This window comes from Rana temporaria, chromosome 2, assembly GCF_905171775.1.
Source record: "Rana temporaria chromosome 2, aRanTem1.1, whole genome shotgun sequence".
NCBI classification, from domain to species: Eukaryota; Metazoa; Chordata; class Amphibia; order Anura; family Ranidae; genus Rana; species Rana temporaria.
Genome location: NC_053490.1, coordinates 448315032 through 448328042, shown reverse-complemented (window position 1 = coordinate 448328042; position 13011 = coordinate 448315032). Strand labels below are relative to the sequence as shown.

Sequence of the window (13011 nt, the reverse complement as noted above, 5' to 3'; positions counted from 1 at the left end):
CCACTTCTTCACCGTCCCTGGCTGGCGAGAAGTCTGCTCTCGTACTGGCCTCAGCTTACTCACAATGGTCTCAGTGGCGACAACTTTCCTTCTACCTCTGACCATGACTGGTTCCCCGTCTGGCGGAACCATTAATTCTGGTTGGACTACAAGCCCACTGTCCCAACCCTACGCTGCTTTTCCTGCTTCTGGATAGGCCCTCAGACAGCCTAGCAGCCTGATGTCCCCGGGATCCCCTTAGGTTTCTGGCCTAGCAACACACGTCCACCCAGACAGCCATCCAGGTGGCACAGAACACCGATTACCTGACTCCGCCCAAATAAATAGGTCCTCCCAGCAGGCCAAGAGACCCAAGAAAATCTGTGCCCATTGGCTGAGACACCCTATTCATTCCTTATCTGTCCTTGCAATGCCCTTGTCCTATCTAATGTCACCAGATACCAAGCCACCTAGTGACAGAAGAGAGAAGTGCAGCAATTCCAGATTTAGGGCAAAATCATTTGCTGTCCTAACAATTGGCCAAGGCAACTAAATTTATTAGCAAACGTGCCTAAACATCAGGGTTCTACACAAGCATCAAGCTTCCTAGGCCAGGGGTAGCTGCACCCCATGCACCATGATATCTAAACCAGACCCTCACTAACTGCTTACCCTACTAAAAGTATTAGGGCATGTGTTGATGGGCTTCTATTCACTTTAAATTACAAAGTCTATAAGAATGCAAAACCCACTTGAAGCAAGTCAAATGCAGATCAGAAGGAGGCCAACTACAGGTTAAATGCACCTGTAAATTAATTGAAAAAAAATATATATATAAGTGGCTTTGCAAACTGATGTCAAGCTGATGCCCAAGACATGTTGACACGGCCCTTAGTGTTTCAGAGTTTCCACTAGCTATAGTTTCAGTTTGGTGATGTTAAGCTGCATGCTTGGGGTTTTTCAATGTTTTTCATTTTGTATTGGGAAACTGAAGTACTAGGTAGATGCCAACATTTGCATTCTAGTATATGCCCAAGGTCACAGAAATTACTGCATCTCCTGTAGACAGTAAATAACGTACTAGCAGCATACCTAGGGGAAAATGATATTGGAGCCCAACCTTCTAAGCCCCTGGGCCCCATAGCAAAAGCATATGCTGCAATGTTATTAATACCTACCAGTAAGGTCTAAGCTGCAAACTGAATTTTATAAAAGTTGAACTACCAAGTTCATTTCTTTGAAAATTCTTAAGTATGTGTTTGCAAGGTCATGTCCTACATTTTGCAGACCAAAGTAATAATGTTGCTGCAAGATTTTTTCTGTATTAATAAAGCAAAATTCCTGCAAAGCTATTTGTTTCTATTGGAATTTTTGAAAAAAAGCTCCACGTTTCTTAGAACCAAAGATTATCTTTTGAGCTGGGAGATTAACACTACTTCAAAGCCAGGGTATTTGAAGGACACAAATTCAAAGAAAATTGCCCAATTTAAAGATTCACTATTTCATATATCACATCATGAAATCATGCAGTGTACATAACAGTCGACGATAAGCACCTTCTAAGTCTCCAAGCATAATTGATTTAATATACTCTAACTCCTTATAGTGAAACAAATGGTTCTCTTAATACCTCCAGGGGTTTCTCTTCTTTACTTCAGAAAGAAATAAAAATGCCACTCAAGAAGGGATTAATAATAAATCCAAATAATAATAATCATCATCATAATAATAATGCATTAGGATAACATAAATTTACTGGCATCAATATATTATATAATACAAATATAAATACCAATAAATGCAATTGCATAATGTCTACTAATACATGCAAGCAACTATAAAAATAAAATGTTAAAGATAAAATATTAGAAATCAAAATTGAGAGAAACGGCTAGTGACTGGATTCAACACTTTCAGACTCCACTGCATATTAGCTATTTGGCCTCAGAGTGGCAAGATAGCATCTGGCTTAATTACAGAATGATTTGAATAGATTTTTTTTCATGGACAGCACTATCTAACCTTTTCATAAGTCACAGAAAAAATTCTCAGTCCAAAGCTGGCCATGGGTGGATAGAAAATCACGCAAAAGTTTTCTTTTCCCGAATGATTTGATTTTCGAATGATTAATGTGCTTGTTTTAATGATCGATTTTAACTTCATGATCGAAAAAAATGAAAGTCATGTTGGAAAATCTTCTTTAAATTGATCACATTTCTAATTGTAAGTAGTCCACTTAATCGAATAAAAATCTTTACAAGTATAATGAGCTAAAACTAGTCTGTCAAAAGGTTTTACCCCCAGAAGCAAAAGAACAGATATTCTTAAACAAAATGTGTGATATGGTTTCTGAGCTGTGCATTTGTGGTAGAAGTTACAAAGGCTTCTGTTTGCACAGACAGAAGCTGACTGTAGGTCAAAACCAATTAAACCTTGTTTTTTTTTTTTTACATATTAACGTTTCTGCTCAGCATTAAAGTGATTAGGTTGCATTCCTTCTCTAACATATCTAAGAAGAATTACGTGGCCTTAAAGTGTCATTAAACCCACATCATAACATTCTATATTTCATGTTGTTCATACTGGCCCAGATTCAGGTAGATCCGCGCAATATTTGCGTGGGCAAAGGGCAACGAGTTTTGCTCTGCGCCCACGCAAATATTTTGATTTGCCGGCGATTCACGGAGCAGTAGCTCCGTAAATTGCGCGGGCGATATGCTAAATAGCCTGGCGTAAGGCTGCCTAATGTAAATGATCCCGCCGGGGGCGGGAATCATTTAAATTAGGCGCGCTCCCGCGCCGAGCGAACAGCGCATGCTCCGTCGGGAAACTTTCCCGACGTGCATTGCGGCAAATGACGTCGCAAGGACGTCATTTGCTTCTAAGTGAACGTGAATGGCGTCCAGCGCCATTCACGAATCACTTACGTAAACGACGTGAAATTTAAATTTCACGAGCGGGAAGGGCGGCTATACTTTAGCATTGGTTGCCCCTGCTATAGCAGGAGCAACCTTGCGCTAAAGTCGCCGTACGGAAACTCCGTATCTTGCGTGCGCAGGGCCCGCGCAACTTTTGTGAATCGGTGGTAGTATGCAATTTGCATACTATACGCCGATCACAATGGCCGCGCCCCCTAGCGGCCAACGCAAGAATGCAGCCTGAGATATGAAGGCATAAGGAGGCTTATGTCTGTCATATCTTAGGCTGCAGTCGGTGTAACGAGGTTCCTGAATCAGGAGCACTCGTTACACCGGAGCAAGTAAGCACTTGCGCCGCGCAACCTATGGTTGTGCGGGCGCAAGTGCTTCTTGAATCTGGGCCACTCTCTATGGGATTTGTTTTCTGTATTCTGCAAAAACCCTGGTTGATCCTGCTGTTCTCTATCTCCCCCTTTTGATCATGTCCACAATGCAGTTGTGGATTTTGCAGAGCAATGTTGGCAGCTAGTGCACACGCTCAGATTTCAGTGAGTTGCAATGCTGAGCATTTCCTCCATATCACATCTGAGCAGCGCATGTGACTATCGAATCACATGCGCGTGGAGATACGCGGTCGTAAGTCCTTTGTGAATCTGGGCCTAAATATTTAATTTCATGTACTGTATATATTTATATGATAGTTTATTGGTAATAGTTATTTTTATTAGGGTTGTCCAGATACCGATACCAGTATCGGTATCGGTACCGATACCGAGTATTTGCGGGAGTACTCGTACTCGCGCAAATACCCCCGATACCTAAATAGAATACTTCCCCCCCCCCGCCGCATTGAAAGCTGCCGCATCGCACCGCCGCATCGAAAGCCGTCGCATGGGTTAAACGCTGTGCGGGGACATCACAGCTTTCATTTGAATAGCTGTAGTGTTCCCGCGCGTATAGACACTCCCCCTTGCTCGGGATTGGATGGGTGATCGTGATCTGTCCAATCCCGAGCAAGGGTGAGTGTCTATACACGCGGGCAAAACAGCTATTCAAATGAATGCTGTGATTTTCTCCATGCGGCGGCTTTCGGCGGCAAAGGTATGGAGGGACATGGCTGGAGGGACATGGCTGCATATGTGAGGGACATGGCTAGAGGGACATTGCTGCATATGTGAGGGACATGGCTGCATTTGGGGACACATTTAAAAAAAGTATCGGTATTCGGTATCGGCGAGTACTTGAAAAAAAGTATCGGTACTTGTACTCGTTCCTAAAAAAGTGGTATCGGGACAACCCTAATTTTTATGCTGTATCCCAAAAAGTGTTTTTGTTTTTATTGAGGCCAACAACAGAGGACTAGAAGCTCCACCTGCTTATGTTTCCCTGCAAAAAGGCTAGGAAAGAGCTAAATCATGTGACAGCTGTATATCGATTAGGAAACAAGTATTTCATTTTTTAAATTAAAATAATTACAGTGTCATCATCTACATACAGAAAAATATAGGAACATGTAAATTATACAGTAGGGGCTAGATTCAAGTAGCCCGCCGTAAGTTTGTGCGGGTGTAGTGTATGTTATTTACGCTACGCCGCCGCAACTTACACGGGCAAGTGCAGTATTCACAAAGCACTTGCTCCGTAAGTTGCGGCAGCGTAGCGTAAATGGGGCCGGCGTAAGCGCGCCTAATTCAAATGAGTATGAGGGGGGCGTGTTTTATGTAAATGGGTGGTGACCCAACGTGATTGACGTTTTTCCCGAACGGCGCATGCGGCGTCCGTGGAATTTCCCAGTGTGCATTGCTCCAAAGTACGCTGCAAGGACGTAAATTACGTCCAGCCCTATTCGCGACCGACTTACGCAAACGACGTAAAAAATTCTAAATTTTACGCTGGAACGACGTCCATACTTAACATTGCGTACGCCTCATAATAGCAGGAGCAACCTTACGCCGAAAAAGCCTAACGTAAACGACGTAAAAAAATAGCGCCGGGCGTACGTAAATTTGTCAATCGGCGTATCTAGGTCATTTGCATATTGTACACCGAAAACGACGGAAGCGCCACCTAGCGGCCAGCGTAAATATGCACCCTAAGATACGACTGTGTAAGAGACTTATGCCAGTCGCATCTTAGGCTAATGTCGGCGTATCTTGCTTTCTGAATACAGAAAGAAGATACGCCGGCACAGCTTTGAATTTACGCACCGTATCTATAGATACGCCGGCGTAAATCAATGCTGAATCTAGCCCTAAGTGTTTAGTATAATTTTAAGAACAGATTGCCGTAAACAGTGGGCTAGATTCAGATAGATTAGCGGATCTTTAGATCTGCGTAATCTATCTGATTTACGATCCGCCGGCGCAAATTTGAGAGGCAAGTGCAGTATTCAGAAAGCACTTACCTCGAAACTTGCGCCGGCAGATCGTAACTCCCCCGGCGGAATTCAAATTCCGCGGCTAGGGAGAGTGTAGTATTTAAATCAGTCGCGTCCCCGCGCCGATTTAAATGCGCTTGCGCCGTCCGTACATTTTCCCGGCGTGCATTGCTCCCAATGACGTCGCTAGGACGTCATTGGTTTCGGCGTGAACGTAAATTACGTCCATCGGTATTCGCGACCGACTTACGCAAACGACGAAAAAGTTCAAAACTCGGCACGGGAACGACGGCCATACTTAACATTGGATACACCGCATATAGCAGGGGTAAGTATACGCCGGAAAAAGCCGAACGCAAACGACGTAAAAAAAAAGCGACGGGTGGGCGTTCGTTTCTGAATCGGCAGGAATCGGAATTTGCATATTCGTCGTGTAAAAAAACGAAGCGCCACCTAGCGGCCGGCGGGAGATTTCAGCCTAAGATCCGACGGTGTAAGTCACTTACACCTGTCGGATCTAAGGGAGATCTATGCGTAACTGATTCTTATGAATCAGTCGCATAGATCCGACCGTCGGATCTCAGAGATACGACGGCGTATCAGGAGATACGCCGTCGTATCTCTTTCTGAATCTCCCCCAGTGGTGGTGCAAATGGGAAGTCGTATCCCCTGGTCCACTCTTGATAGTAATGGTTTATGCTCTTTTTATTTTCAGTAGAATGTTTTTGTTTTAAAGATATATTTGCATATTTCTTGCTATTTAAAACAAATGTACCTGTATAGCATTTTTTTTTTTTAGTTTTGGATGAAATTGGGAAGAATTACAACCCTTGTCATTTTTTCATTGCTCCCTGTCACCCTCTCCATTCGTGCTGGTGATTCTGATACTTACATGTATCTTTGTTTCTATTCTAAATATTTCCTGTAAATGATCTTAAAAATAGAGGTAAGATCCAAAGATATGTTCAGTAGACTTTCGGCTGATTTTGGTTTAACCACCTCAGCTCTAATGCCGCGTACACACGGCCTATTTCATGACGAGAAAAATGCTATTTTTTTAAATTGGTCGTGAAAAACGGTCGTGTGTATGCTCCAGAGCATTTTTCTCAACGAGAAAAATGGCCATTAAAAATTTAGGGCCAGATTCACAAAAGGGATACGCAGGCGTATCTGCTGATACGCCGTCGTATCCCTGTTTCTATCTATGCGGCTGATTCATAGAATCAGTTACGCATAGATATCCCTAAGATCCGACATGTGTAATTGTTTTACATTGTCGGATCTTAGGATGCAGTACCGCGGCCGCCGCTGGGGGGAGTTTGCATCGTAAACCAGCGTCGGGTATGCAAATTAGGAGTTACGGCGGATCCACGGCGGTTTTTCGCGTTCGCTATGTCGCTAAGTCAAGTTTCCTGTCGCAAAGTTACACTTTTTTTTGGTGCCTTAACTTTAGTGAGCAAGTGTATTGCTGTCTAAAGTATGGCCGTCGTTCCCGAGTCGAAATGTAAAAATCAACGTCGTTTGCGTAAGCCGTCCGGGAATACGGAAGTACGCTACGCACGTCGCCGTTCAAAAAAATGCCGTCATGGCGCGCAAAGCACGGCGGGAGTTCGGAAACGGAGCATGCGCGGTAGGTCCGGCACGGGCGCGCGCCAAATTTAAATGGCACACGCCTATTTGAATTGGCCCGCCTTACGCCGGAGGCCGCGGGCGTAGTTTTCATCGCAAGTGCTTGGTGAATCAGGCACTTGCGATGAAAAATTGCGGCGGTGTAACTTATCTAGGATAAGTTAGGATAAGTTACGCCGCCGCGATTCTACGTGAATCTGGCCCTTAGAACCTGCTCTATTTTTTCTCGTAGTTTTTTACGTCTTCGTTTTTCACGTCTTCGTTTTTCTTTTCGTGAAAAACGGTCGTGTGTACGCTTTAACGAGGGGAAAAAAACGTGCATGCTCAGAAGCAAGTTATGAGATATGAATGAGCATAATCAGCCCAAAGTGTGGTGCCTTTCGAATGGAACTTCCCCTTTATAGTGCCGTCGTACGTGTTGTATGTCACTGCGCTTTGCTCAAGCAAGGCAGGCTTGAGAGGAATTACATAGAGAAAAACTTTGTTTTTTTTCCATGACATGTATAACGGTCGTGTGTACGGGCATTACACCTGTATACTCCCTATGGATCAGAACAATTTTTACATTTCTGCTATGGGCCCTATTGATTAAGCAATAACTAGGTCATTTTCGCAACAAATACAATCAGTGCAGACAAAATAAATAAAGTACAAACAATTGATTGCCAGCTAAAGCCCTGTACACACAATTGGTTTGTCCGATGAAAACAGACCGTTGGACTGTTTTCATCGGACAAAACGATCATGTGTGGGCCCCATCGGTTTGTTTTCCATCGGTGAAAAAAAATAGAACATGTTTAAAATGTTTCCTATGGATAAAAAAACGATAGAAAAAAATTATTGTCTGTGTGGAAGTCCATCGGTTAAAAATCTACACATGCACAGAATCAAGTCGACGCATGCTCGGAAGCATTGAACTTCATTTTTCTCAGCACGGCGTAGTGTTTTACGTCACTGCGTTTTGGGCACAGTCGGATTTTTGACTGATGGTGTGTAGGCAAGACTGATGAAAGTCAGCTTCATCGGATTAAATTTCGTCAGATATATGATCGTGTGTACAAGGCTTTAGAGGATGTTCACATCACCTCGGAGATAAACAATATAAAGATAAAAGTGCAGCGCAAAAAAACGAAATCCAAATTATGATAAAAAGTTCAAAAGCTTTTCAGAAAGAACGACAAAGTCCAGAGAGCAGCAAAAGATCCACATGTGGAAACAGAGATTCGAGGGCAGAGTATGAGTGACAATCACTCCACCAACGAGTATCGTGCTCGCTCACCTTAATGGATGGACCCCTAAACTACCAGAAGTCATAAAAGCACGTCCCCCTTGGGGCTCGTTTGGGCTTAATTCAAGACCCACGATGTAGATAGCAAACTCCAGTCAGTCACCATGCACATGTGGATGAAAAAAAATTCTAAATTCTCTATGCTAAAAAAAAAAAACAGGAATGTAGGAAACACACTCACTACCGCTAAAAGGTCTGTAAAAAGCAATGCATAGCTGTCTGCCTGTGTTTAGAGGTAACCAAGGAGTGAATACTTGCGATTAGGGACAGATGAACACCTCTAGATACAAGATGCTCATTTAGATGACTTTTCAGAGTCAATCTGACAACCCATCTAGATCTGGCTGCATCCAGCTTTGTTTGAAGCAGAAAGAGCAAAGCTTCTTGAGGCACCTGGAGGGTTCAGCGAATTTCTGATGCTTACCATGCACATAAGCACCTGAGGATGACAGCAATTTAAGTTGTTTTCAGTGTCTGGTTGGAGGGTGAGTGCTTTGTCCCAGAGGGTTTAATGAATCCTACATACTAACACACAGGATTTTACTCCACAGAGACTAAAGTGATATTTCTTTTGTATAATATGCTGGGTCAAGTAAATATTTTTTGTAATCCATCTAATTATATTATTTATTCTATATGTTATGCAGTCTTATATTAAGGAAGAAGATAATGGCATATTAATGTTGATTGTTTAGAATTGCAGACTTATGTAACTAATTACTATGAACATGACAATATCAAGACATTTCATTTAAAGCCCCGCACACACGGTCAGACCTTTGTCTGACCAAAATCACATTGGAATACCGACAGAATTCCATCAGAGTAAAAGAGAACTAGTGCCTAGATTCAGGTACGTTGCCGCAACTTTGCGGCGGCGTAGCTTAAGGCATTTAAGCTACGCCGCCGTAAGTTAGCGAGGCAAGTACATGATTCACAATGTACTTGCCTGCTATGTTACGGCTGCGTAGCCTAAAGCGGGCGGGCGTAAGGGCGCCGAATTCAAATGTGTGTAAGGGGGGCATGTTTTATGTTAATAAGGCTTGACCTTACGTTTTTGACGTTTTTTACTTACTGCGCATGCGCCGGGCGCCTACATTTCCCAGTGTGCATTGCGGCTAAGTACGCCGTACGGGCCTATTGATTTTGACGTGGACGTAAACAACGTAAATCCCGATTCACGGACGACTTACGCAAACGACGTAAAAATTTTGAATTTCGACGCGGGAACGGCGGCCATACTTAACATTACTATTCCATGTTTGGCTAAGCTCTAACTTTAGGCGGCCTATCTCTAACGTAAACGGCGTAAAAGTACTGCATCGGCCGGGCGTACGTTCGTGAATCGGCGTATCTACTCATTTACATATTCTACGCCGACCGCAATGGAAGCGCCACCTAGCGGCCATCCGAAATATTGCAATCTAAGATAGGACGGCGCAAGCCGTCGTATCTTAGATATGTTTAAGCGTATCTCTGTTTGAGCATACACTTAAACATAAGTCGGCGTAGATTCTGAGTTAGGTCGGCTTATCTACTGATAAGCCGGCCTAACTCTTACTGAATCTACCTAATGTTCTCTATCTAAACTCCGACGGAACTCCTCTGAATATCAGATGGAAATAATCCGATGGGGCATACACATGGTCCGAATTACCGATGGAAAAAGTCTATCAAATTCCGATCGCGTGTACAGGGGATTAGAGTGTTTTGTATGAAATAAATTGAAACAACTTTCCAAGCCACATAACTTAGGACATAAAGGCTATTGCAGAGGCACTAGAACTTTAATGGTTGTGTCATTTAGTGGAAAGATTTAGATCAAGGATCCTGGATAGTTGTTGAAAAAGATGGTGCCAAACTTCTGGGGAGAAAAATAAATGAAGGCATTATCAGAAGGAGTTTTATGATCTCTGTGATCATCTCTGATGTTAGGTTCGCTTTAAGTGTCATGTTCCTAGAGAAAATATATCAGTGCAGTTCGTAAGAATAAAATTTGAACCGAATATAAAGTTGATGATTTCTTTTCTAGGTTTGACAAAGGCTTATTTTCTTCGAGCTAAAGCTAACGCTGAAGTATGGAATGAAGTTGAAGCAAAAAAAGACTTTGAGAAAGTTGTGGAACTTGACCCAACAATGACCCGTCAAGTCAAGAAAGAGATAACAAAGCTGGAGGTGAGGATGGAAGAGAAGGAGGAGGAAGATAAACTGAAATACAAAAATCTCTTTTCTTAGGATATTTGTAGTATCGGAAATGAAATGATACTTATACATTTTGAATTAAGCAATCACATCAGGAAAAACATAATTTGTAACATATGCATCTAATTGCAACTGTAAATCTTCTATGCATCTAAAATTATTCAAGAAACTCAACATAATATGGATTTTTACTTACAGTATTTCGGTAGTTCTGAATGCAAGCTGGAGGTAAAGAAAGGTGAAGAAATCTTTTATCAACTGACATCAAATTGCTTTTGACTATGACCCAAAATGTCAGTGTTCAATAAACTGTACAAGTGGCCCTAGAACAGCTTGTTTTAGCTTGTGGCAAACAGTAGTGCAGGCAAATATATCTTGGTCTTTTGCAAGGGGCTTTTATGAAACATTTAGACTGGACAAATAGTTACTTAGATAAGTGTAAATATCAGTGCAAAATTCAATAGTTTTACGTGACCCAGTGCAACCATTTGCCTTGCAATAGTTGGCTCAACCAGCTGGTAGCTGGATTGTAATTTTCTTGGGTTAAGGCAGAGGATCTCAGCCAGTGGTAGGCTTGCTTGGGAGGTAGTTTCAGAGGTACATCTAAAGTTAAAAGAAACAAAATAGTAGTTTTTGTTTTCAGCACATATTTAACCTGGCAGAAAATACATTGGAGTTGATATGTTAAATCTTCCAACAGATATATTAAAACGGGTCTGAAAAAAAGCATGATTTTGAGATGAACATTTGCTTAAAGCAGAGCTCCACTCAACAGGGGAAGCTCCACTTGTTTGCTTCCTCCCCCCTCCGCAGCCACATTTGGCCCCTTTCGGGGGGACCGGGTACCTGTTTTTGACAGGTACCCGTCCCCATTTTGTCCCCATTTCAGGGAGACTTCGCCGTAGCGAGGTCCCCCAGAAGTTTGGCCCTCCTCCACCCTCCACCCCCGCCAGACCATTCAGAAAGCACGTCGTGGTTTGCGCAGTAGGGAACTGGCTGTGACAAGGAAGGGTGGCAGCAACACCCGAGCGCTGATTGAAAAATCGGCTGGGGTGCCGACATCGCGGGGTCCCTAGACAGGTAAGTGTAAGGCCCCATACTCACGAGCAAACATGTCTGCTGAAACTGGCCCGCAGGCCAGTTTCAGCAGACATGTTTGGTCGTGTGTGGGCGCGAGCGGGCCGAATTCCAGCAAACATTTGCCCGCCGGGCCTTTTCCCAGCAGACAAATATTCCTGGACTTGTTTTAAAACAGTCCGCTGGAATTCTGCCCGCTCGGACATGTACGGTCGTCAGTACAGACCTACCGTACATGTCCAGGCGCCCGCCGTCCCTCGCATGCGTCGAATGACTTCGACGCATGCGTGGAAGCATTTTAAAGGCGGGCCGCCCACGTCGCCGCGTCATTGTCGCGGCGACACCGCGTCATCGACGCGGCGACACCGCGGACACGCCCCGCGTATTGTTTACGCGCGGACTTCTGTACGATGGTGTGTACAACCATCGTACAGAAGCCCTCTGGCAGACATGTATGGTGAAAACGGTCCGACGGACCGCTTTCACCATACATGTTTGGTCGTGAGTACCCGGCCTTAAAGGTAAGTATTAAATATTAAAAGTCAGCAGCTATTGTATAGTACTTGTAGCTGCTGACTTTACATTTTTGGAGGGGCTCAGCTTTAAATGCGCAAACTAAAAGCACTAGAGACAGTGAAAAACTTTAAAAAACCCAACTTCTACAGTTCTACAAATAGAGTTTGTAAAGGATTTTTTTTTTATCTTAATAGCTTCCTTTACCTTAATGCAGTGCTGTTGTCCTCATTGTTCGTTTTTGCTCTCAAGTTGCTGTAATTCTTCTCTGATCTCCACACTTCCTGGTTGTCTGTTTCCTGATAACCACAGTACTGGGAGCTTTCTCTCTGTGGTCACTAATCAAGGAGGTGTGATTACTGTTAGGTAGATTCAGGTAGATAGGAGCAAAGTTACGGCGGCGTAGCTTAGCGTGTTTAGGCTAGGCCGCCGTAAGTTAGCTAGGCAAGTACATGATTCTCAATGTACTTGCCTGCTAATATACGGCGGCGTAGCCTAAAGTGGGCGGGCCTAAGGGCGCCGGATTTAAATGTCTTGGAGGGGGGCGTGTTTGATGGTAATGAGGCTTGATCTCACATTTTTGCCTTTTTTTTTCACTGCGCATGCGCTGGGCAACTACATTTCCCAGTGTGCATTGCGGTTAAGTACGCCGCACGGGCCTATTGATTTCGACGTGGACGTAAACGACGTAAATCCCGATTCGCCGACGACTTACGCAAACAACGTTAAAAATTTGAATCTCGCGGTGGGAATGGCGGCCATACTTTAACATTGTTATTCCACCTAATAGATGGAATAACTTTAGGCCTGTAATGCGTTACGGAAACGGCGTAAAACTACTGTGGCGGCCGGGCGTACGTTCGTGAATCGGCGTATCTCCTCATTTACATATTCTACGCCGACCGCAATGGAAGCGCCACCTAGCGGCCATCCGAAATATTGCAATCTAAGATAGGACGGCGCAAGCCGTCCTATCTTAGATATGTTTAAGCGTATCTCTGTTTGAGCATACGCTTAAACATAGGTCG

The 13011-nt window shown here is 43.6% G+C and overlaps 1 protein-coding gene across 2 annotated transcripts in view; it reads left to right on the top strand.

Moving 5' to 3' along the window:
- AIPL1 (aryl hydrocarbon receptor interacting protein like 1) overlaps positions 1-11479 on the top strand; it is a 117271-nt gene extending 105792 nt beyond the window's left edge. For both annotated transcript variants that reach the window (XM_040338474.1, XM_040338473.1), the window contains one exon: positions 10224-11479. In XM_040338474.1, the coding sequence (XP_040194408.1) occupies positions 10224-10426 (203 nt within the window). In that variant the 3' untranslated portion in view covers positions 10427-11479. The remainder of the gene's footprint in view (positions 1-10223) is intronic.
- Positions 11480-13011: the final 1532 nt, after the last annotated feature.